Source organism: Cupressus sempervirens, chromosome 3 (genome assembly GCF_028749045.1).
Source record: "Cupressus sempervirens isolate cs-2001-9-10 chromosome 3, ASM2874904v1, whole genome shotgun sequence".
Lineage (NCBI taxonomy): Eukaryota > Viridiplantae > Streptophyta > Pinopsida > Cupressales > Cupressaceae > Cupressus > Cupressus sempervirens.
The window spans coordinates 125,719,926-125,747,384 of NC_143120.1; the positions used below are offsets into that span (position 1 = coordinate 125,719,926).

The 27,459-nt window shown below is 40.0% G+C and overlaps 1 protein-coding gene across 5 annotated transcripts in view; it reads right to left on the reverse strand.

Annotated features, from left to right (window-relative positions):
* The window catches only part of LOC149565101 (uncharacterized), a 339,748-nt gene that overhangs the window by 222,717 nt on the left and 89,572 nt on the right, over positions 1-27,459 (reverse strand). For all 5 annotated transcript variants that reach the window (XR_016361996.1, XM_089818649.1, XM_089818648.1 and 2 more), the window contains 5 exons: positions 7,348-7,395; positions 6,723-6,887; positions 5,616-5,812; positions 5,335-5,475; positions 4,951-5,209 (listed from right to left, as the gene is read on the reverse strand). Coding sequence is in view for 4 of the 5 variants with exons in the window: in XM_089818649.1 (XP_089674775.1) it covers positions 4,951-5,209; positions 5,335-5,475; positions 5,616-5,812; positions 6,723-6,887; positions 7,348-7,395 (810 nt within the window). In the remaining variant the exon portion in view is untranslated. The remainder of the gene's footprint in view (positions 1-4,950; positions 5,210-5,334; positions 5,476-5,615; positions 5,813-6,722; positions 6,888-7,347; positions 7,396-27,459) is intronic.

Sequence of the window (27,459 nt, forward strand, 5' to 3'; positions counted from 1 at the left end):
AGTTCCTCCGACTAAAATGATGACGCGTCCTCGAGAGAGGATAGCAGTGATGATGAAAACATTAGCAAGAATGTCTGCGCCCTACAGAAGGACATGATCCGTATGGTGAAGGAATTTAAAAACATCCAGAAGGAGACAAAGGAAAGCGAGCTGTGGTGCATAGAATGTAAGACGAAAGGTCATACTAAAGGGTCCTGTCCAAAGAACCAATTTTGTAAGATTTGCCAGATCATGGGACATTCCACAAAAGAATGCCCCTTCAATATGAAAACTAGAGGACATCAACAAGTGCTCTTGGCACAAGCAGCTTCCACATCAGGAGGGAACGGAAATGCAAACAGTGATGGTGTCACTTTGTGTGGGTACAAGAATAATAGCAGAGGCCAAAACAACAATAACAATGCAAACAATATCAATAACAATGGCAACCGAAGTTGAAACCAGTATGATGCAAACGGACGGCCGATCGTTCAATGCCGAGCATGTAATTTGTAGGGTCATTTTGCATGGGATTGTACAACAGCAAACACACCGAAATTATTATGCAGATGGTGCGGACCCAGCAACCATGAAGATGCCCCAAAATCCGGAGTAAATTTGATCACTGTCAAAACAGACGAAGAGGAGGTTTTGGCAATTACACGGAGGCAAGCAAAGGTGTACCCGAACCCGACAGAAGAAAAAAGGAAATTGGGGGAAGCGCGAGCGGAAATTGAAAAGGCATCACAGGCAGAGACATCTCAGTTGAAGGACACCATCGACAACTCAACAAGGAACTGCGTCGAGCAAAACATAATAAAGCAAGTGATGCAAATGGAAGTCTCGATCAAATTAAGCGACCGTCTCACAATGCCCTAGTTATGGACGGCCATTCTGAATTCTACACCGCTTCTAAAAGCAACGGAAGAAACCGGAAGGGATAGTAGTGGAACGACAGCAACAGACCCAATGCTTCTGGCACTCACAACGGAAGGCATCCGGCAGTCGTCGAGATGGAGATTTTGACAAATGTTCTGACAAACACAATTGTTGACGGAGGGTCCGGCGTGAATGTGTTACCAGAGGATACCTGGAAGAAGTTGGGAAAGCCAACGTTGTGGCCACCTACATTCCAATTGCTCATGGCAGACCAGCACAGGATCAAACCGTTGGGAACCTTAAGGGCACAACTAGTAACTATTGGAACTCAACCATTTTTATTGGACTTCGTGGTCATTCCATTGAAAAGAAAAGGATATGGTGCTATTCTGGGATGGAATTGGTTAGTGCAAGCAAAAGTAAAACATGATTGGAAACGAAATACCCTATCAATGGAGTGCAGAGGCAAAAGATTCATAATTGACCTGCACACACAAATGGTAGGAGAGGAGGCAACGTCGTCAGACTTAGAAGGTGAAGTCGAAAGTGATGACGAAGGAAAGAGGAGAATGGAACCGGACGAAGGAGTATTGAGACTTGAAGGAGGATCGAATGACGACGACCTAGACTCGGTGAATGGCCTTTTCCACTAGCAGATAGAAGACTACGAATTGTTTCGAAGTTGTAATATGTTAAGGGTCGATGAAGGTGAGAAAACACAGGAAAATAAATGTCCAAAGGAATACAGAAAAGTGGAAGAAGGAAAGGCGTTTACGCCTGAAGCTAAGGGGAAAAATATACAGTCCGAACCCAGAAAAAAGAAAGATCCCACTATCTGATACATGGTGAATGGACCGCACAGAAAGAAAAGAATACGCCGCACCATAAAATTAGTTGAAGGGTGTTGATAGCAAAGAAATAATCTAGATGAGCAATGACCACAGACACAATGGGCCACGGAGGTGACACAGAACAGACGCAAAACGTGGCATGATAAGCACCTAGAAGTGAACGAGTTTCAGCCGGAGCAGTTGGTGCTGAAGTATAACCAACGGGATGAAATTAAACAAGGAAAGTTTAAGGTTAGATGGGTCAGACCATACCAGATTCAGGAGGTAGGTGACAATGGAGCAATAAAATTGCAAACCTTGGACGGGCAAGAAGTGCCTCAGGCAGTGAACGGGTGCAAACTCAAGATGTACCATGCACAGGAAGAGTTCGTCATCATCGCAAAATGGCCATGTCCGAACGCCTCCCTCGTCGTCGCACGTTGGCAAAGTCAAGAGGGAAAATTGAATAGTTATCAAATTTTATTTTATTTTTTTAAAAAGTCAACAAATCAAAAATGTTCAGAATGAATAATGTATGATGCCAAGGGGAAGAGAAAGACATAAACAGGGAGGAAACATAAGCAGTTGCTAGAAAGAGTGTGGAATCGAAAGAAAATGACTGAAATAGTGTGTTCCATGGAGTTTTGTGTGGGTTTGAGAGTACTAATTTGGTCTTGGCGGCGAGGGGTGCTGCCCCTCGACCCCACCCTGTATCACGACAGGGAGCGTGCCCGGGGTGCTGCCCCTCGACCCCGCCGGGAGCGATGCCCCCTAGACCCCCAGTAATTGCGGTTATCAGTCGTGGAAAGTGTGACCAATTGATGAGACCTGGACCTGCTGCAGGCATAGTGTGTCAGAGGTGGAGAGATCAGCAAGCCTTTTGAGAGGGATGTTACGCTTTGAGTCACTTGGAGTAGGTGTTGGACATGAGACTATCTTGTTGGATGTATAGAGAGCTCAGGAGGAGTTGATCATCCAGTTGAAGGCAGTATAGTGACACTTGGCTCAGTGTACCCAAAGTTGGCAGCACAGGTGGCTATCAAGGTTAGCTTGACTAAAGGAGACACTCTTGTGTTCGCAGAGGCTACGGATGCAACATATTTTGGAGACTAGTTAGTTTATTCTATTTTGTTAATCTGTCCTGGATATGTTGTAATTGTATATTGTAATTGTCATCCGGAGACAACTTTTTCTTTTGGGGGGGATGATGTCGTCAGTAGAAACTGTAGCCGACAGGGTCTTGTCGTCGGTAAAGATTTTGTAGCCGACAGGCCGACGGGTTCATGTCATCGGTAAAGATTTTGTAGCCGACGAGTAGATTAGGATTGTTTTGTAGCCGACGGACCCCTTCAGGAAGGTTCGGCGGAAAGTATTTATACCCTCTCTAGGATCATGGTAAAGCATCTTATCAAGCATAATGTATTGTCTTGGCATATGCGAATAATAAAAGGAGTACTGCTGTTGCTGTTCTTGTTCATTGTTTGTGTGCATTAATCAATTAATCTATGTGGTAAACAAGGTAGTAGTCATTTTCTTTATTTTTGGGGAAAGAAGACCCAATGATAACTTTTAAAACATGACACTCAATGAAATGCTAAGGATCCTCTTTACAAAATTAGTTTGTCTTATTTGAGACTACCGATCTGATATTTGGAATTCAATGGAGAGTTCTGAGGAGGCCATGTCCATCCAACCATCGGTTGGTATGAAAAGATTCTTACTACTTTGGATAATGGAGGTGGATTCAAATAGGAAGGGAAAGAGGATGAGATAGATGATGGGTAAAGGGTGATATTTTCTTCTATAATGTCATGTTCTAAGACTAAAATAAATATCTCTCAACTGCTACCAGGAAAACAAAGGGAAGCAATTCCTGCTGAAAAATATTGCCTGCTTAATCAGTTCAACTGTTTGATGCATGTTTATCAGACATTTAACTCAACTCTATTTTGTTTTAGGTTGGCAAAGATGATTAAAATTTACTGTGTTCAGTTATATATTCTTCCACCTCTATTTTGACATTTTTGAAGAATTGGGATATTGCTATCAGTATTTAACCGTGTAGTTTTTGAGTCAAACTCATTGACCCATATTTCATGAGTAGTGATTCAACACAAATTCATCTCTCATGAGAAGAAATGGAACACTTAGAACTCACTGGATCAAGGTGATGCTCATGAGGTTGCAAGTAAAGTGGGTTTAACCATGGAGGAAACTCCATAGTTAAGTGCACTCAAGCTGGAGTAGTACTGGGATGGATGGCCTCCTGGGAAGTCCCGGCGCTTCACCCCTGTGAGCATCACCTAGATCCATTGAGTGCTAAGTGTTTCATTTATTCTCATGAGAGATGGATTTGTGTTGAAACACTCCTCATGAAATATGGATCAATAAGTTTGACTGAAAATCTACACAGTTAAATCCTGATAGCAATATCACAATTTGACCTGCTGTGGAAATTATCTCCTACTTATTTTTGAAGAATTCAATGTATTTTACTGTTCTCATAATATGTAAGCAATGGCAGGCCAATAATAGAATTGGAGATATAGATTTGGCTGTAAAAATAATTCCCTTTCTTCTGCTCTTTGAGGCATTTAATACTACTTGTCTAGCTTATGTTACTAATGCCTTTGTCTCTATCCACTTGGCTCCATTTAAAAGTGGCATTTCCCTTTTTAACCAATAGACAGAGTAGACTCATCCTCAGAAAAGCAGGAAAAAAATGCCTCAATTTCTCATGTGTTGCCCATACTGGCATTTCTTTAAATTCCATTCGTTTTGTTCTAACTCCTATCCTAAGATATACATTTACATCTATTTATAAACAGCATTTTCTTCTAGTTCTCATAGAAAACCATCCCTGTCATTGAGAAAACCAAAAACTGACTAACTGTTTTTTGCAGCTGTTGATTGTTTCATATTAACTCCTTCAGCTTCAATTTTTCAGACGAACATTTCCCTTTATTAAATTATTGTCTTTGAACTTTTAGTGTCGCTAGTTTCTTGGTATATTGGTATATATTAAGATTAAATGATTGCAGAAAGGTATTGGCTACCACATATTTCCTATGATAGTCCTGCATGAGATTTCACAGAAATTGTTTTCTTTGCTTAGACTCTTACAATTAAGTTGTGTGTACTTGCTTAAATCTGTATAATATTTACAAATTTGATGTTTCTTTCAAAAATAAAAATACAAAAAAATTGGTTTGCTCTGTGCTCGTTGCTAAATAACATACATTCTTATCAGATAATAACTCACCTCAAGCATTTTCAGCAAAAATGGCAGCCTTATGGGCTTGAGACCATTTCCATGTACACCTATAATACACGAAGCCTCAGGAAGTTTCATAGGCTCTGTAATTTCAATATGTTCTTCCATGTTCACGTAAGGTCCTGCAATTGAAGTTACTTGAAAGTTTACATCTTCACTTGACAGGATCTCATCAACAGAATTTCTAATTGGAGTGATCTTCTTGCCATCCTCTTGCTTATACTTTGTGCTTATTAATTCTGAGCATCTGTATACAGAACAAACAGAATTGCAGTGGGAATGATCACTAGTACTTTAGACTACATCCATCTGTTCTTGTCAAATCAAAAAATAATCAAATAACATTCCATATAGCTATTGAATTTTCTGAACCTCTGGTCTACAGGTGTAAAAGAGTCCACTTCAGATGGGCGATAAACTGCCAGTGTGTGCTCCCCAGCTGCCACAGCATACAGAAGCTGGCAGCCTTCTCTTTCAATATAAGATAGAAGCACTGGCTCGAGCTGCACTTTTCTGTGAAAGATGGGTTAAGAAGAAATAAAGATCATTTCATTTGAAAATAAAAAGTCATGTCAAACAAATACCATTGTGATAGAATCCAAAAATGAGAGATAGGCACTAATCCTAATCAGGATTCGGCAAGAGAGGTTTACCCAGTAGTTTTACCAAGTTGGTTCTGTTCTCCATCTCCCCAACCATATACATTTCCTTCCTTTGTTATCGCAATAGAGTGTCGAGTTCCTGCAGAACCTTGAATAACCTGTATACGCTCAAGGACCTTCACTTGCATTGGAACAAGCATATCTTCCATAGTTCCCAGACCAGTTTGACCCCACTGACCTCGTCCCCACTGTTAAGGTTAGCAGAAAAGTTTTCACTAGGATTAAAACATGGAAAAGGTACTAGCATGGTGCAGTTAAAATATACTTAGGTCAGTTATAGTTTAAAGAGGAGGAAATTCCCATTTGATTGGTTTAAAAGAAACTGGGAATTACAAATTATAATTACATAAAAACAATAAAAAAGGACATTCATTCCAAAAATGAAAACGGACTTTATACATTAATTATTTTGCTCTAGCTAACCTGCAAACAAAATAAACTTCCATTCATGAAATTCATTTGTACTTATAAGCTAAAAGAAATACTTGTTATCAAGGACAATAAGTGCATCATGAGCACCACAAAAATCTTGGTGCCTACCCTTGATGTTAAGTTCAACTGTTCAAAGTTATAATGATACGTAGAGTTAGGATTTTGCTTTACAAGTCTTACTAGAGATATTCATTAATTAAAATTGAAAAAATAATTCAAAAAACTGTCTACCTTCACATATAAAAGTACAGTTTCATATTTTTGTCATTACCTTTACTGTTTTCCAAAAGCAAAGAATGAAATATGTTTTACTAAATTCTCCACCATTTAAGTACATTTATATAAGGTTGACAGAAAAGGCCCCAAAAAGAGAGGAATGTCATCATATCTACAGTATCTAAAGGCATTGCATGGCAATAATATGACAATTATTAATTACATAAAAGCACAAAGCTAACCTGCTAACAAAATAAATCTCCATTCCTGAAATTCATTTTTACTTGTAAGATAAAAGCAATGCTTGTAACAAGAGCAGTACGTGCATCATGAATACCACAGAAACCTTGGTGCCTGCCTTCGATTCTTAGAACCTAATTGAGTTCAGTTCATAGTGATTCATAAATCCAAATATAAAACAGATATTCTAAACTTAAATTAAATACTTACAGAAAAGAGTCTTCCTTCATTGTTGATAGCCATGGTATGGTCACCTCCACATATAACTTGCACAATCATTTGATCAGCCAGCCCTTTCACTTGTACAGGTTTAAACTCATTTTCAATAGAACCATGTCCCAGTTGCCCATATTTACCTCTTCCCCAGGTGAAAACCTTTGAGCATAGACGAATCCAGTAAAATGCTTATCAACATTTAGACAATTCCACTGAGTTTGGACTTCACTAAGTTAAGAATCTAGGATGCATTCCATATATCAGTCTGTTCCTTACATATCAATCAGACAGATTCTTATCTCACAAGTTCAAATACATTAGATCACAATCAAGATTCACGCTCAAAAAACCTAATCACTTCTACCAAAGAAGAGGTTCATAAAAATGAATACATTGTGGACTGCAAAAAATGACTATGAAAAAAGCCTTTCCCGCCAAAATATAAGTTTCAAGTAGTCCACATGCAGATATATGTCTAGGGCATACAAATTGCTTGTGTATTTAAAAAAAAGGCTTGATATGAATCAAACTTGAGTGACTGCAAATTGGTTATGGATCACAGTAATGACTAAACAAATCTATCTTCAATCACTGAATCATACGTATAGAAATCACCAACCTGTCCATCAACTGACAATGCAGCACTGTGGTTCTCCCCGCATGCTATCTGATAGAAAGATAATTCAACGTCAAAGCATAAGAAATAGAAAGAAAAGGACAAAATCATCAAACATAATAAATCGTACAGAGATTTAAGCCAAATTATAATTAGCATTCATGTAGTGAGTAACATCCACTACGAAACTGACGTGATTGTACATAAGCAAGGAACTTGGAAAACAAAATATCAAGAAGGATGTGCAAGTGAGATAAAATAGGAATATTGTATTCAAGGATCCAAGAGAAAATAGATTAAGGTAAGAAAAACATCAACAGTGCATACATGTATTGCAGAAGATGCAAGTTCTTTTTGATACGAACAAAATCCAACTGAAAGAAAATCTCATGACTAATAAGTCATTTGGAAAATATGCATCAAAGCAATTATGCAATTATTTTCAGGGAGCTGGTGTTTGATTATTATTTGTTTGAATAATGCTTTTAGTTTACTCGAGCATTATAACAATATAGGTCACAAACATTGGCTGGAAAAGCTACAAGTCATCATTGTGATGCAGGTTGTTATTGAAGAAGATCATAATCCAATCCGAGACCTTATAAAATGACAAAACAAGATCATCGCCAACAAGAAATGTAAGCCCTATCCTTGACTGATGGGCAACCCACGGATAACAATATTTAATATTGATTTCATTCGCTACTCACCATAAGCTAAGGATAATTAAATTGGTAAAAAATAAAGAGATCAGGAGGCAGAAAAGTAACAAACATTCGACAATTGTACAGATCCATACCTAAGATGTATGATTGTCTATGTCATTTAAACAACAATACATGGTAAATGAAGGCTCACCCTCCTCACTACGAGAAGAAATGAAAGGACAAGACAGCTGAGACAACTACATCTATATTGAATTCTCCCCTAATTAAGATCCTGAATTTGTACTCATCTTGGCCCATTGTTTTAAAACTCATCCATGACAGAATATTCTAACCAGTTGCTTTCACAAGCATTCTTTACTCCTCATAGTTACTCCTGATGTGCAACCTTAGCTCAAAGGTATCACTTAAACCAATAGAAAAGCATTAAGCAAGGACAGCTGTTAAAAAACATGCTAAAATACACCACCATATATATTGACGTTTTAGCCCAAATGACATAGAAAAAATGCCAAAATACACTGCTCTATCAATGTTTCAGTTCATAAATAATCAAGTCAACATTAATAATCAGTCATCACAGACCAAATATCATCAAACAAATCATCATCATCATTTGACTATTGAAATTAGAAGTACAAATAGTGCCACTAGCATTAGTAGTAGCAATGTCACAAATAGTGCCACTAGCATCAGTAATGGCAATGTCAGCCTTAAGAGCGGTCTCAGCGTCACTAGCTAACTCGTGATCATCATCATCAATTACAAGTGTATCAAGGTAGGCTATCGAATCTTCCAACTCTGCATGCTCAGGTTCAACATCCAATGCTTTGCCTCCCCTTTTTGTAGGCATTGTCTTTGTGTGTTGCGAGTCTTATGTTTGAATACACATAAACAAAGTCTTTTCCCTTCTTGAAATGTAGTTTATTGCATTGTATTGAATCGATGGAGTATGTGGTCTAGTTCCTTGTAATTTTCCTAACCTCCGTGTGGTGACTCGACTAACCTCAAGCCAATAGGATTGTATGGTATGCACATACAGTATGACTGCACGGTGTAGCTGAACTATGGGTTGTACGGTATTGAAGGGTGGAGGAAGTTGTACGGTTGTTCAATGACAGTACAGTGATAGATAAGATGGATTGGCAAAAGGTCGTACGGTGGATTGGGGTCAATGTCATTTGGTGTGCAAAGTAGCCATATGGTGAGGAGGCTATGGTGGCCATGCGATAGGGGGCCACTATAGAAGTGACAGCCACAAGGCCCTAGGGTGGTGTAAAAATTAGGTCATATGGTGGAGCAATTTGTTGTACGGTGGGGGTAGTGGAGAAGAAGTACAGTTTGAATGGATGGATGTGCAACAGGAAGACCGTACGGTCAAGATACCATGCAACAGGAGGGTCGTACAGTCAATTATATTATGCAACAGGAAGGTCGTATGGAACACAAGAATGTCATACAGTGATGTATTGTTTCCTCACCATAAAATAACGTATTCTTCTGTTTGACTATTCTCCTGGAGTACGGAAAGATGAATGGTGTGCAAATGGAAGGAAAACTCAATAATGCAATCTAAACTTAGAGATCCAAATTTATCAGATAGAATCAAATAATAATGAAAATTAGAACAGAAGTAACCTTCAATTAGTATTTGCCAAAAGATGGTACTCGAATTTGCCAGATCTGAGCCAAGTATTACATGCAATAACGGAATAGCGTGAGAGTTGAATCCCACCAAAACCAAGAAAGCCAAATAGGGAAGATCTTTCACTTCCGAAATGACAAACAATCCAAAACTCCAACAGGAATTCGCAGTACAAAGGAATAAATTAAAATGCATACATAAAGACTACCTAGAAGTCGTGCTTAAATACTCATTAGGGAAAACTTTCTGAGGGTGTACAAAGATAGCCAACATCCACATAAACTATGGAAACAAAACAAAAATGGATCCGAGATATATTTAAATCAATTGGCCCATTAACAAAAGTTTGATTAATAATCCATTTTTTTGGCGGAGATACTACAATCATCCCGTCCCAAAATTTGCTTGTCCTCAAGCAAACACAATGTCGGATGCTGTAGAATGTGCTTGACTTCCCAGGTTGCGTCGTCCACCCGCAAGTGTTTCCAACATACCAAATATTCCTTCACCGTTTGGTTCCGCAAGGTCTTCTCACGTACTTCAATAATCTCTGTTGGTTCTAATATGAGTTTTCCTTATTTATTGAGCGGCGAAAGGTCTATAGCTACCACGATGTTTTGTCCCATAGCTTTCTTCAGGCAAGAAACGTGAAAAACATTATGAATACGGCTCCCCTCTGGAAGTTCCAGCTCGTAGTCGACTTCACCAATGCAGCACACTATATGATAAGGGTCATAAAATCGTAATTTCAATTTTTCTTTTCCCTTTTCTTCCAATGAGGATTGTCGTTATGGTTGGAGCCTGAGATAGACTAAGTCTCCTACTTCGAAACTTTTCTCTATTCGGTGGTTTTTGGTGTACATCTTTTGTTGATTCTGTGCCGGTTGTAATTTTTCCTTCAGGTATCTTAGGATGCCCTGTCCCTCCTGAAGAGAGTTCTTCGCCTTTGGTGTGCGACTGTCTCGCAGAACTGTGTCGATGAAGAAAAGGGGTTCGTACCTGTATAGAGTTTTGAATGGTGTCATCCCGATGGACATGTGGTACATGGTATTGTAACAATATTCCCCTAAGTGTATCCATTTGACCCACACTCATTGTTGTGCCAAAACGTAGTTCCGGAGGTAACCTTCGAGTCTCTTGTTCACAATCTCCTTTTGTCCATCTTTTTGAGGGTGGTCACTAGTACTTGGTGACAATTCTATCCCTACCAACCAAAACAGCTTTGTCCAGAAGATACTGATGAATCGTCTATCCCAATCACTGTCAATGTTTCGGGGTAACCCATGTAGACAAAAGACTTCTTTAAAAAACAGATCAGCAACTTTTGCGGCCTAAAATTTTGAAGGGAAGGCAAAGAAATGTGCATACTTTGTCAATCTGTCAACCACCACGAAGATACAATCATTTCCGTTAACCTTGGTAAGTCCAGTTATGAAATCCATCGAGATACTTTCCCACTTATGTTTTGAAATTGGCAGAGATTGCAGTAACCCGATAGATAGAGTATGTTTGGATTTGTTCTATTGGCAGACCGCACACTCTCTTACATACTACAATACATCTCTTTTAAGTCCTTTCCATGAAAACCTCTCCTTGAGACGTCTATATGTTTTAAGGAAGCCCGAGTGTCCTGCCAAGGGTGAGTTATGTACCTCCTTCAAGATTTTCTACTTCAATTTGGATTCCGGCACTAAAAATATCTTATTCTTATAGTAAATGATGTCATCCACCACTTTGTAATGATCATCCTGGGTGTTGGCATCCATTAGCTCATAAGCAAATGTGTTTTTCAATATTCTACCAACAAATGTGCTTTCCAATCAGCTAAAATCTGGGTTAGTAAGTTGATGGCGGGTTTCCTAGACAAAGCATCTACAACCACATTGTTCTTTCCTTTCACATATTCAATGTCAAAATCAAAAGCCTGATCTTTGCTTACCGATTTTTGTTGCCTCTCGTTCAAGTCCCCTTGCTCTAGAAAATATCGCAAACTATTGTGATCCGTAAGAACAACAAACTTGGCACCCACCAAATACTGTCAGAACTTGGTTAGTGCATGTACGAAGGCTAAGATCTCTTTGTCATAGATGGAATATAAGCATTTTGTTTGCGCAAGCTTCCTGCTCTAATAGGCTATGGGGTGTCTATCCTACATCAGTACTATGCCAATGCCTTCTCCAGATGCGTCACTCCAGAACGTACAGTCGAGCGAAATTAGGCAATGCAAGTACCGGACAACTACTCATTGTCTCTTTCAGCTTATCAAAAGTGAGTTAAACCTTTTAGTTCCACTGGAAAGAACCTTTCCCTGTCAGACCCATTAATAGTACACTGAGATGAGAGAATCCTTTAACGAACCTTCGATAATAACTACACAGTCCGAAAAACCCTCGCAATTCCGTAAGTGATTTTGGGGGAGGCCAATCAAGGATAGCTTAAATCTTCTCCTGATGAACTTGAACTCCATATTTACTAACAACATGCCCGAGGTACAATATTTCTGTCATACTAAATTCACACTTGGATTGCTTGGTGAACAAAGACCGATCCTTCATGATCCTTAGGATTTCATCCAGATGCTTCAGGTGTTCTTCCCATGTCCTGCTGTAAATAAGAATATCATCAAAAAATACCAGTAAGTACTTAACGCAATTGTTTGTTGAAGATGTGATTCGTGCATGATTGGAATGTAGCAGGTGCATTTGTTAATCCGAACATGACCAAGAACTCATAATGCCCATAGTGACAATGAAAGGCCGTCTTTTCCACGTCTTCCTCCCTCATGTGGGTCTAATGGTATTTGGAACGGAGATATATTTTCAAATAATAGACTGCGCCATGCAATTCATCCAGCAACTCATCTATCCTAGGAATGGGATATCTATTCTTCTTTTTTTGTTCAATGCACGGTAGTCCACACACATGCGCATCATCCCATCCTTCTTCTTTACCAATACCACTGATGACACAAAGGGGCTAGAATTGGGACGGATCCATCCTTTCTCTAGCAATTCCTAAATCGTCTTTTCAATCTCATCTTTGAATTTCTTGGGATGGGGGTATGGTGTGGTTATGACCGGCTTGGCTCCTGTTTCCAACTCAATAGTATGTTCAAACCCTCGATGAGGCGGTATGCTAAGAGGAATGTCTATAAAAACTTTATCATGTTGACTCAAAATATTTTGGAGATCATCATCTGTGGGAGGTGTCTATTGCCCTTTTATAAGTTCTGCTAAGACAAAACAATGTGTAGCCCAAGCAACATCATCACACCGAAAAATTGCCTCCATCCGATGTGCAAAAACTTCCTTTAGACCCTCATTTGCCATTCTACAAAGAACCTTCTTTTCATCAACAACAAAAGTGAAGTCCATTCGATTCATGCTCTTAGTGTATTCATCAAGTGTCGCCATCCACTGTATGCCCAAAATAACCTCCATATCATCAAGGTCCACTATGAAGAAATCCTTTGTCACCATGTAGTTCACCATTGTGATATTTAGCTGAGGAACGAGGGGTGTGCAGGGTAGAAGAGTTGTAATGTCCCCTCTTTAGTTCGACATGGCATTGATCATGGATTTGCCTATTCCAGACTCTCGTAGGCAAATGGTGTGGAAAGAGAGTCAATTCTGCGGATCAGATAGTCATATCTTGCTCTTGAAGAGGTGTTAAGAGGTTATATTTTATCATTATGTGATATTGGGGCCCACATGTTATAATTTAATTTGAGTTGCACTTTTTTTATTTTATAAAATTACTTTATTATAAAAAGTGCATTATAATGAGAATTTATAAAGGATGTTTCTAGAAGTTCTAGCAACTTCTTATAAAAGTGAATAAATAGAGGGTTGGGCCTCTCATTTGGACATGCTTGGATTTGAGAACTCTTCTACTTCTTCATTGTGAAGACATTTGTGGACTTTGGATCTGCAAATTATTATTCGATCTTTGGGAACGAATCACTCCCTTGGATTGGCGACTTTGAGGGTGTGAAATATCACCTGAATTGTTGCATAATTGGAGTTGGTATTCAGCCATCTCATTGGAGCTTATTGAGAATTCGTTGTTAGGGTTTGTTTTGGTTGGAATAAGGATTTCAGATTTGCCCTATCATTGGAGAAGCATTTGACAAGAGTTTGGAGACAGAATAGGTGCATTTTCAGAATTGGCAAAGCAGGGTTCGGAACCACATAATTGCTCATATCTCCTCAACCTCTTGGAGTTATTTTTTATGGTTTTACAGGGTTACTACCTAACCCTAGGCGCCCATTTTCCTTGCATTTGGGGGTCCCAAAACCCTGGTATTATTTTTATCTAGCAGCCGTACAGGTACGGCCGGGTACGGCCCTGCTAGTTTGGGCAGCAGCTGCAAATTAAGGACAGCTTGGGGGTGCGGTTGGAGGTCTTCATCAACTATTTGCATCAGAACGTGGTGTTCTTCCATAGTTCTTCAAACCAGGTTCTTGCATTCTGAAATATATGTCAATTTTTGGGTAAATTTGCTGTCATACAGTCATTGTAATAATCAGTCCAGAATTGGTAATAAAACAATTTCAGAATTTATTGCATTGTAATTGAAATATCGTTCAAAGGCTTTATATATATTGTAATTCTGCGATTATATTCTGAAAGTATCAAATCTGAAATTGCCATATTCTGAATATTGTTACTGTTATTATTCATTACATGCCAAGTGTTTGACAAAATTCCTAAGTTCAGTTTGAGGGTTTCAGTGGCCTTTATAGAGAGGGTCATTACAGTGGTATCAGAGCCAAAGTCCTGCCATCCTGTAGGGAATTTGGAACAGCTGGAGAAGTGTTTGACGAAATGTCAAAACACTAAAATCAGAGCATGCGACAGGGGCCTTATAATTTCCGCAATACCAAAGCAAGACAAGATAGGATTTCAGACCTGCAGAGCGAACAGTCTAGCTCATCTATCCAGGTGGACATAGAATCCAGTCATACTGACACAGGGGAGGTATTCTTTGATCAAGACTACGACTACAATATGGATAGAGGTGGGAATATTGGTCCAGATCAGCGAGAGGAGAGATTTTTACAGTTATTAGACACTTTGGCACAGGGACAGCGATTAGCAGAACAGAGAGCACAGGAACAGAACCAGAGAATGGAGCTTATGATGCAGATGATGGCTCGACAAATGGGGTTGAACGCTAACATAGGTGGAGGAAATAATCAGAATGGGAATAATCAGGATGAGATACATAATGGAGGCGAACAAATTGGGAACAATTTCGGTCATGCCCCCCAGCAAGCTAGGACAGTGAGTTCGAGGCCTATGATTCCTACGTTCCTTCCTAGAGCTCCAGAGCAGCCGGTACCAGAACCCCAAATCACTGACATACAGGATCAGCTAAGGAGAGATTGGGAAGCAGGAGGTCCAGATTTTACAGCTGCAATCACCTTTAGAGAGTATATGGATGTGCGGATGAAGCATATGCCCCGTGGACAAGACAGGACTCAGAACTATGAGCTACGAAAGAAAGTAGGCAAACTACAGTTACCATATTATGATGGCTCGGGGAAGTCTACAGCAAGAGCTTGGGTTCAAAAGCTTGACACATACTTTCAATTGAACCCTATGTCTGAGGAAGAAGCTATTAAGTATGCAGCAATTCACCTGGATGGGTTAGCACACGAATGGTGGCATCATGGTATGATCACTATGGGTCATGCACACATTACCTCACATGTGGAGTTTACGGAGAGACTGATTGAACGTTTTGATAAGAAAGATCCAGAACTCCATTTCAAGGAATTAGCCCAGCTTAAACAGTGGGGATCATTGGAAACATACATTTCAGAGTTTCAGAAACTTGCAGTGTTAGTAACAGATGTATCTGAACGAAGGCTATTGGTTCTATTTATGGATGGGTTAGTTGATCCGTTGAGAGGGTGGATTAAAGCTCTCAACCCTCCCACTTTGCAAGAAGCCATTAAGAAAGCTCGTGACATGGATTCCTCTTCAGCTTCAAAAAACAAATTTCAAGCAAAGAGTTTCCCTTCAGGAAAAGATAAGGACAGGAAACCCTTTCATAGAGAGGCACAGCTACCTAAGGAAGAAAGTAAGAGGCTGGACAAGGAGACACTTAATGACTTGCATAGGAAGAAGCTATGCTTCTATTGCAAAGGCCCGTATGAGTACGGCCATGACTGTCCTATGAGGCCAAAAGGGAAGGCCTACCGGGCAATGTGGGCTTATTACGAAGGCTCAGATTCAGATGGTTCAGAACATCATGATGAGGATCCTGATGAAGCAGAGGGAGAGCAGGAGATAGACAGTGCAGGGCAAAAGCAGGAAACAGAGCTACATTTACAGGAAGCACGACTGTCTAGTATCTAGAGAGAGGAATCTTTCAGACTTCGGGGGGTCTTGGCTGGGCAAAAGGTTATTACATTGTTGGACACAGGTGCCACGCATAATTTCATTGATGCACGATTCGTAGAGAAGCGTGGACTCATTACTGAGGAATTCGAGGGACTAAGAGTCAAGGTAGCTGATGGATACACTCTTCGTTGTGACAGGATGGTACGAGACTTACCTTTGCGCTTGAACAACTATGAGTTTAAGGCGGACTATCATGTGGTCAACATGGGTGACATGGACATAGTACTTGGAATGCAGTGGCTACATTCATTGAAGGTGGTCACCCTAAGATTAGAGGATATGGAGATACAATTCGAAATGAATGGTAGGACTCATGTGCTAAAGGCTATCCGTAATGGAGACATCAGGACTATCTCATTTAGGCGGCTGGAGAGATTAACTAGGCATAATGATATAGAGTGGGCAGCAGTTTGTACTTTGATACCTACACAGGAGGAGCAACATAAGGCGGAATATCATCCTGATATTCAGAAGTTGAGGATTAAGTACGAAAAGGTATTCAGTGAGATTCCACCAGGCAGGCCACCGGACAGAGGCATTGAGCATATTATTGAGCTGGAGGAAGGTGCTAAACCTATCATGGTCACACCATATCGACATCCAAAGCGACTCAAGGATGAGATCGAAAGGACCATTGAGGAGTTGCTAGCGATGGGGCATATCCGACTCAGTAAGTCACCTTTTGCATCTTCTGTTGTTTTGGTAAAAAAGAAGGATGGAACGCTTCGGATGTGTATTGATTACAGGGCATTAAATAAGAGAACCATTAAGAACAGGTATCCTATTCTTCGCATTGATGAGTTGATAGATGAATTGCATGGGGCCTGTTATTTCACGAAAATTGATTTGAGATCAGGATATCACCAGATCAGAGTCCGTGAACAGGATATTGAGAAAACTGCTTTCAGATGTCATTGTGGGCACTTTGAGTTTGTAGTCATGCCTTTCGGCCTGACCAATGCACCTGCCACTTTCCAGTCCACTATGAACAGAGTTTTCCACCATCAGTTGAGGAAATTCATGCTGGTGTTTTTTGATGACATTTTGATCTATAGCCGATCATGGCAGGAGCATCTAGAGCATTTGGAGACAGTGTTGAGCATTCTACAGAAGGAGTCCTTGTATGCAAAGGAGTCCAAATGTGACTTAGGGATGACCGAGCTGTTATATTTAGGACACATCATTAGTGCAGAGGGAGTGCGGATGGATCCTGAAAAGATTCGCGCTATTGTTGATTGGCCTCCACCAGAGAACCTTACACAGTTGAGGGGGTTCCTTGGTTTATGTGGTTTTTATCGCAGGTTTGTCAGTGGCTACTCACGACATGCAGCTCCCATGACAGATTTACTGAAAAAAGGGGAATTTGTGTGGACTCAGAAGGCACAGGACTGTTTTATGAGATTTAAGGAGATAATGACTACGTGCCCAGTTCTAACATTACCTGATTTCACGAAGCCATTTGAGCTTCAATGTGATGCATCTGGAGAGGGAGTAGGTGCTGTACTTATGCAGAATAAGCACCCCATAGCTTATGAGAGCAGGAAGCTCAGAGGCCCTGAGCGTTCATTCAGTATATATGATAAGGAGATGTTGGCGATCATGCATGCTTTGGCCAAATTCAGACAATATCTTGTGGGTAGCAAGTTTTGCATTAAAACTGATCATAACAGTCTGAGGCATTTCTTGGGACAGCAGGACCTGAATGATCGCCAACAAAAGTGGGTAAGTAAGTTGCAGGCATATGATTTTGACATCTCATATGTCAAGGGAACTCAGAATGTTGTTGCAGATGCTCTATCTCGAAGGCCACACCTCACTCTTATGGTTCAGATATCAGAGGATTGGCGACACTTGATTATAGCAGAGTATGCCAGGGATACATGGGCCTCCGATATAGTAGAGGGAACAGTGATTGATACCAGATACACAATTGTAGATGATTTGATCATTTACAAGAACAGGATTTACCTAGTCCCAGGATCAAAGGTTAAGCAACTGATTATGAGAGCACTTCACGACTCACCGACAGCAGGCCATCCCGGGTACTTCAAGACTTACAAGTCGGTTCGAGAGCGGTTCACTTGGAAGGGGCTGAAAGCTGATGTTTTGCAGTATGTTCGAGAGTGTCATGTTTGCCAGCAAAACAAACAAGAACACAGCTATCCGGCAGGGCTCCTACAGCCACTTCCGGTTCCCGACAGGAAGTGGGAATGCATCTCCATGGACTTTATCACAAGTTTGCCCAAGGTACAAGGACGAGATTGTATTTATGTGGTGGTAGATAGATTAACGAAATATGTTCATTTCTTTCCTATCACCACTACACATTCAGCAGCTCAGGTGGCAGAGGTTTTCTTTCGGGAGGTTTTCAGATTGCACGGCTTGCCTCAGAACATTGTGAGTGATAGGGATAGCCGTTTCATGAGTCACTTTTGGCAGGAGGTATTCCGGTTATGTGGCACGGAGCTTACACCCAGCACTAGCTATCACCCACAAACCGATGGTCAGACAGAAATTGTGAACAAATGGGTGGAAGGGTATTTAAGGAATTATGTGGCAGCTCAGCAGCGAGCTTGGGTCAGATGGATATATCTCTGCGAGTATTGTTACAATACTACATATCATATGACTATACAGATGACACCCTTCATGGCACTTTACGGTTATGAAGCACCTAGTTTCTTGGATTTGTTGTTGAGCGACAGCCGGGTACCCAGTGCAGGTGAATTATTACAGGAGAGTAAGGATATAGTTGCTACCCTCAAAGACAATATTGCAAGAGCTCAGAACCAGCAGAAGCAGTATGCAGACCAGAAGAGAACTGAGCGTAGTTTTGAGGTAGATGATATGGTTTACCTCATGTTGCAGCCATACAGGCAATCTACTCTTAAGAAGAGTGGTGCAGAGAAACTTAAGCCACGCTATTATGGACCATTCAGGATTATCAGGCGAGTTGGTGAAGTGGCTTATGAGTTGGAGCTTCCCGCAGACAGCAGAGTGCACAATGTGTTTCATGTGTCACGCCTCAAGAAGGCGTTGGGTCAGAATGTGGTGCCTTCTGCAGTATTACCTCCTTTAGACGATGAGGGAAAATTGATTTTAGTACCAGAATCCATCCTGGAGAGCAGAGAAAAGCAGCTTCGTAGAAGGGTGATCAGAGAATACTTGGTTAAGTGGAAAGATTTACCTGTTGAGGATGCTACTTGGGAGGGGGAGGCTATTTTGCAGCACCCAGCGTTGAGATTGCTTGAGGCCAAGCAATTTCAGGAGGGGCGGACTGTAATGTCCCCTCTTTAGTTCGACATGGCATTGATCATGGATTTGCCTATTCCAGACTCTCGTAGGCAAATGGTGTGGAAAGAGAGTCAATTCTGCGGATCAGATAGTCATATCTTGCTCTTGAAGAGGTGTTAAGAGGTTATATTTTATCATTATGTGATATTGGGGCCCACATGTTATAATTTAATTTGAGTTGCACTTTTTTTATTTTATAAAATTACTTTATTATAAAAAGTGCATTATAATGAGAATTTATAAAGGATGTTTCTAGAAATTCTAGCAACTTCTTAGAAAAGTGAATAAATAGAGGGTTGGGCCTCTCATTTGGACATGCTTGGATTTGAGAACTCTTCTACTTCTTCATTGTGAAGACATTTGTGGACTTTGGATCTGCAAATTATTATTCGATCTTTGGGAACGAATCACTCCCTTGGATTGGCGACTTTGAGGGTGTGAAATATCACCTGAATTGTTGCATAATTGGAGTTGGTATTCAGCCATCTCATTGGAGCTTATTGAGAATTCGTTGTTAGGGTTTGTTTTGGTTGGAATAAGGATTTCAGATTTGCCCTATCATTGGAGAAGCATTTGACAAGAGTTTGGAGACAGAATAGGTGCATTTTCAGAATTGGCAAAGCAGGGTTCGGAACCACATAATTGCTCATATCTCCTCAACCTCTTGGAGTTATTTTTTATGGTTTTACAGGGTTACTACCTAACCCTAGGCGCCCATTTTCCTTGCATTTGGGGGTCCCAAAACCCTGGTATTATTTTTATCTAGCAGCCGTACAGGTACGGCCGGGTACGGCCCTGCTAGTTTGGGCAGCAGCTGCAAATTAAGGACAGCTTGGGGGTGCGGTTGGAGGTCTTCATCAACTATTTGCATCAGAACGTGGTGTTCTTCCATAGTTCTTCAAACCAGGTTCTTGCATTCTGAAATATATGTCAATTTTTGGGTAAATTTGCTGTCATACAGTCATTGTAATAATCAGTCCAGAATTGGTAATAAAACAATTTCAGAATTTATTGCATTGTAATTGAAATATCGTTCAAAGGCGTTATATATATTGTAATTCTGCGATTATATTCTGAAAGTATCAAATCTGAAATTGCCATATTCTGAATATTGTTACTGTTATTATTCATTACATGCCAAGTGTTTGACAAAATTCCTAAGTTCAGTTTGAGGGTTTCAGTGGCCTTTATAGAGAGGGTCATTACAAGAGTCCCTCCGACAACCTTGACCTAAAATCTTGCATGCGTCTCTATAGGTAGACCTCTTCGTTTCACCAGAGATGAGTTTATGAAGTTAAGAGTAGCTCCGCTATCGAGCATCACCATCACCCTTTGTCCCTGAAGGGTTCCCCATACAGGAAACACTGTGCACCTGGGACTATTAGTTAGGGCGATAGTTCCTCCGCGTCGTACCAATGCTGCAATTCTTTCAGTACGATTCAAAACTAACCATGTTGGTGTCGTCGTAATGTTGGTTGTCTTTGGAGGGTATTTCTTCCTATTTGTCCTCATCATCAAACACGACCTCAATGTAATGGATCTTTCATTTCCCGAGGCATCTGTGCCTCCCATTGTCTCTTCCAGTTGACACATAGTTTCTTCCTTCAGAGCTCCTACTAGTAGCTTCGTCCAACAATGACTTCCTCAGTGGAGGTTTATTATCTTTGTCCCTTGAAAACATAAACAGTTTGAAGTGTGAGCAACCCCGAGAGGATGACACCAATGATGATGCCATACTTCATGCCTTAATGGCCTCCGACAGGGTGGCAAGATTGAACCCTTTTACCCAACCTTTTAGTAGTTTTGTTAGTTCGTCTATAAAGAGCACTATCCGTCTTCTTTCAAAAATGTCTGTGACCAAAACAGAGAGCTTTTGCAATTCTGCAATGTATTGGTCAACCGATCCAGTTTGCCTTAGCTATACCAAATCTTTGAAATTAAGTTTTGGATCTTTACCATCAAGTCAATCCATCAATCTCTCACTGAATTTTGCATAGGTGTTTATTTGATCATGCCCCAATGTGATGGTGTCATGATGCCACCATTCATGCGCAACTCCCTCCAAGTGTAATGCCACAAACTTAATTACTTCTTCTGACATACGATTAAGCTAGAAGTAAGTATCGGCCTTGAATATCCATGCTTGTGCAGATATGGATCTAGATCGATCAAATGGAGAGAAATTTACCTTACTCAACTTCCTCATTAGATCATCCTTAAAATATCCTTTGTTTCCGCCTCTCGAATATCTCATTCTCAGATCTGTGTAATCTTTGTAGGATATATCTTTCTCCAAATTCACATTCTTCCAATCTTCTCTCAGTTGTTTCTGCATTTCTTCAAAGGTTGGTTGCTTCCCTTCGGGTGGTGCCTTCATTTGTGGTGGAAAAGATGGCATGGAAGGTCGAGAGCATGTCAGATGAGGGTTTGCTTTACCCAACACCAAGTCTACGCTATGACCATTTTGTTCACCGGATATTTTATTGTCTGCCAACTTCTTGAGAGTTTCTTCCATAAGTTATCGAGTATCATTGATTTGTGCTTGATTCCTTGCAATTTCTCTTAGTAGTGCCACGAGTTCAGCAACTGTGGGATCTGGTTCAGCAGCCATTCTATCAACAAAATGGGTTCTTCTCTTCCGACTATAAACTCTCATTCACTGTCCATAGGCTGGCAGGATCGAAGCTCTGATACCACTGTAATGTTCCTGACCTCCGTGTGGTGACTCGACTTACCTCAAGCCAATAAGATTGTATGGTATGCACATACAGTATGACTGCACGATGTAGCTAAACTGTAGGTCGTACAGTATTGAAGGGTGGAGGAAGCCGTATGGTTGCTCAATGACAGTACGGTGATAGACAGGGTGGAGTGGCTGAAGGTCATACGATGGATTGGGGTCAATGTCATACAGCGTGCAAACTAGTCGTACGATGAGGAGGCTATGGTGGTCGTGCGGTAGGGCAACACTACAAAAGTGACAACCAAGAGGCCGTACGATGGTGAAACAATTAGGTCATACGATGGCTATATGGTGGGGGTGGTGGAGAAGATGTACAGCTTGAATGGATGGATGTGCAACAAGAAGGTCATACGGTCAAGATACCATGCAACAAGAGGGTTGTACGGTCAATTATATTATGCAACAGGAAGGTCGTATGGAACACAAGGATGTCGTACAATGATGCATCATTTCATTGTCATATAGTAATGTATTGTTATGTTTGACTATTCTCCTCAAGTATCAAAAGATGAATGGTTTGCGGATGGAAGGAAAACATAATGATGCAATCTAAACTTAGAGATCCAAATTTATCAGATAAAATCAAATAATAATGGAAATCAGAACACAAGTAACCTTCAATTAGTATTTGTCAAAAGATGGTGCTCCAATTTGCCAGATCCGAGCAAAGAATTACATACAATAACGAAATAGGGTGAAGGTTGAATCCCACCGAAACCGTGCGAGCCAAAGAGGGAAGATCTTTCACTTCCGAAATGGCGAACAATCTAGAACTCGAACAAGAATTCGCAGTACAAAGAAATAAATCAAAATGCATACATAAAGACTACCTACAAGCCGTGCTTAAATACCCGTCGGGGAAAACTTTCTGAGGGTGTACAAAGATAGCCGACAGCAACACAAACTATGGAAATAAAACAAAAATGGGTTCGAGATATATTGAACTAATCGGCCTATTAACAAAACTTTGATTAATAATCTATTTTTTTGACGGGGATATTACATTCCTCTCAAATGATGATTAACTAGCAACCTATCAAGATTTTCTATTTTGGAATTAAGAGTTCAAAGTTTTGAATAAAGATTTTTAAAAATATAAATTCGATTATCATCAACAATAATTTAAAAATTAGAATCTTAGAAGTTAAGAATTTAAGATAAATTTTGATGGCAATGAGTTGTAGGTACTAGTAAATTTCGCCATGGAATTAACACCATTTATTAGCATCAACATTGTTCTTGTCTTCAAGAGCCTCATTTATTAGCATCAACATTGTTCTTGTCTTCAAGAGCCTCATGACTACAATCATCAGTGCTTGCAAAAATCATGAATTCAAACATCACGACAGGACATATGTGATTGATATAGAGTCAATATGCGCAACTTCAAGATCTTTGTAGTGGGCAACTCAAGTCGTACTCTCCTTGAGGACCGAACAAATATAGTACTCAGGGTTCAATGCAGAGGGCAAGGAGATGGAAAGGGGTAATAGTATTGCTCCATTTCTTCACCATGATTTTATATAGATCCTTGAAGAATGTTTCTAGAGGAACTTAATCTTTCTCATATATGATCTTATTAATATCCTCAATCATTGAGTCTATGGCATCATATACCTCACCCAAGCAAGACCTATCCATGTTAGTGTTTTGGATCATGCTCAATGAACCTCAATAGGCACTCATCACAATCCCACCAAGTCATCTAATATCATTGCCTTAAAGAAAGCTTCCCTTGTACTACTAGATTGCGTCCATATGCTCAAATTACCATTGATTACCATTCTAGACAATACCTCTTTAACCTTCACAAGGCATCTCAAAACAATTGTTGAAGGCAAAACGGGTTTCAGCAACCTATTTCAAGCTCAAAAGAAAATAAATATAAATATAAGTTTTAAAACATAGATAAGATAAAATTAATAATGTCCAACAAATGACCACAAACGGTCTATGGGACTAAGAGATTACAACCAGACAGCTAACAATAGCAGGAGCACCAAACGATGTCTAAGAAAAACAAATAAGAAGAGAGAGGCCAAGGAAAAGACTAGGAGAACTTCCTAGGCAAAAAGAAATCAGTCATAGAAGGATAAGATTGCGAGTGGACAAGAGCCCTGAACTGACTCTATGAATTCATGGAGTGTTACTGATGCAAGAAACCACTGTGAGGTCTGACAAATCTGAAATGACCAGTAGAACTGGTAGAACTAAACAGCCTTTTCACACCACGTAAAGGAGATAAGGGTGCGAAAAAAGTAGCAATAAGCTGATCAAAGGTATGTCAGTGAGGAAGTAGTGACTGTAAAGTACTACACGGAGCAGAGTGGCCTCCTGAAGATACAGTGCTAGACACCGCTGGTCACTATAACTAAAAAAGCTGAAAGAGAAAAGCAGTACCGGAATAGGCAATAAAATCCCCCTCTGATCTGATAAAAGATAGGGCAACGAAAAATAAAGTGAGTCTTCATCTCAAACTCCGCTAAAGTATACAGCTTAAAGATTCGTTCTCCTCTATCAATATGATGGTCAGTCTGAGCTCGAAGACGATGAGAAACAACTTTGAAAGACCCCAGAAAGATATGAAGGGCATGACTCCACCATCAAGAAAAGTAACCAGGATGGACAATAATCCCATCACTGATCTCCAGAAAGTGTTCCGCCTAGAAGGCCAACCTTGAACGTAAACCACCATGAAGGTTAATCCAGGTAGTAATAATATACTGTCTATAGATATCAAGTCTAATATGCTCATTTAACTCCTGTCGAGAGGGGAGGAGATGAGGAGGGGCATTCAATGAGAACTGTTAAGGATGGAAGCGATCATATCAATCCCAATCGAGCTCAGCAGAGAAGATCCCTGTGCATACCAGCAACAAGCAAGAAAGATAGTATCAGAACTCGCAACAGCAATAGAAGAACAATATGCCAGTTAGGAATATCTATCACGTTCACCAACCAAATCCGCAAAACCAAGCAGGCGATGAAGGAACCAAATCAAACTAAAAATTGCCGCAAGACTGAAGGGATGAGCACCAAACTCAGCAAGAATGATACTATGAGGAGTGAACTTGTGACATCTAATGATGCGTCGTAATAGGAATGTCTAAACCTGCTCGATTGAGGCCCAATCAAAGCCAAGAAGAGAAGGCCCTCAAAACATTGAGCCATAAAGAATAGTCGACCGAATAAGGGAGTCCAAGAGGGATAACTTGGACGAGGTATCCTAGAAATGGTGTCTAAAACATTGTTTCTACAGCATAACAAGAGAACCCATACCCTTACTAACTCAGGCAGAAAGCTTCACTCCCAAATACATATAAGAAGAAGTGATCTCAAATAAGTTTACTAAAGTCTGGAACATATTTAAATTTTAACAATTTAACTTACCTTCAAGAGCTTCAATTTTGAGAATTGTGTAAGTATGGCTTGCATCATATGGTGGTTTCTAATAAACATTTGGATCTCATGTGCATCTTCATACATTTTCTTTATCCACTCAATTTTATTGCCAATTTTTCGCAGCATTAGGTTGAGTGAGTGGACAGCACCAAATGTCCAAAAAATGTGCTTGAAGCACTCCTCAACCAATAACCCAACAGCTCTACAATTTCTGGCATTGTCAATTATTACCTAAACAACATTTTAAGGCCAACTTGCTGAATGGCTTGGATGAGAATGTTTGCAACGAATAGACCATCTTCACCTCCGCTTCAAAATCCATAGCTTCAATAAACATTGCACCTCTTGTGGGCACTACAATAACATCAAACAAAGGGTGATTCTTGCATCTTTCCATCCGTCCAATACTATAAACATACTTGCTTTGGTCCATGAAACCTTAATGGGCTGCATGGAAGACACTCATGGTTCATCTCTTGTCCAATAAAGTGGTGTACACCTTCTCATATCGCAGGCCCTTGAACCCCTTTAAAGCTTCATTAATCGATCTCACCATTTTTTGCTAATACTATGAGCGAACAACATTAAATACCAATCCGTTTGCATAGATGCATCTCGCTATGTCTTGTTCAGCAATGTCTCTAGCTTTATTCTGAAATGACATTTCCAAGGGCCCCTTTACTCTCTTATTTGTAGTTGGTTCTTAAGGAACAAGCAAGAATGGATGGCTCTCTTCAGGGAGTTCATTAAAGTGAAAACTGAAGCCATAGATATTTTATGGGTTTTACTTATTAACTTTTACAAATGATAGACATGTGCATTACCAACTTCTTCATCTACTTATTTTTGCTCTTGAATATATTTGTTCACAAGTGATACTTCTTGTCACACCAAAAGTCAATGGGTGAGCCCTATAATTGTGTTGTCGTTGGGGATGTACAACTTCATTTTTATTTTTTTCTACTTTTTTTATTTTGAGAATTTTGATCACGACACAAGGCCACCGAAAAAGTCAATTTTCTTCCTTTTGTTGCCTGATTGCACTGGGAACCAGTTTTCACAATGCATGCCAAAAGGAACAACAGTGAGTTCCTTCACTATATCAACAAAGGTCTCTTTAGAAAGAGGATGCCTATATAGCTTCAGACGATGGTCATTCACAAGAGGAGCTCAATGTTGGGAGTCCACAGTACACAAGCAAACAGCTTCATTACCATAAACTATTTGAATCTCATATGGCCCAAGCCATCTAGTATGGAACTTTCCTTGGAAGTCCTAGAATCGAGAGTCATAGTGTAACGCCAATCACCAGGTTAGAAAGTGTGAGGCCAGATGAAACAACAATGCCACTGCTTGCGTTGTTGTTGGACCATTTATGTATGATGAAGAGCTTCTTGGCGCATTTCATTAAGCAAGTGAAGTTGAGCCAATCGAACCTTTCGAGCTTCACGAAGACTCGTCCCAAGTTCAAGAGTGGTATGAAGAGTCTTGATCTCAAATTCAATGGGTAGAACAGGTTTCTTGCCATAAACAAGCTCATATGGAGTGAGCCCAATGGTAGTTTCTAGGTGGTATGGTAGGCCCATATAGCCACAAGAAGACAACCAACCTAGCCTTTCTTATACAAGGCTACTATCTTTGTCAAAACATTCTTCAAGGCTTGTGGATGGTAATTACTTGCAATGCTTGAATTCATATTCATGGACCAAGGCATTGTTTAAATTGGAAATGAACTGTGCCCCTTGATCAATGACAATCTCGCATGGAGTGCCATACTTTGTAAAAAATTCTGAGTACAAGAAGTTAGCAACTTTTGTATCTCTAGCATGTTTCAAAGCTACCACTTCTACCCATTTTGTAACATAATCTATGCATACCAAAATATATTCTTTATTTTGAGAAGGATTAATATGTCCTACAAAATCTAACCCCCATGTTTCGAATGGATCAATAGA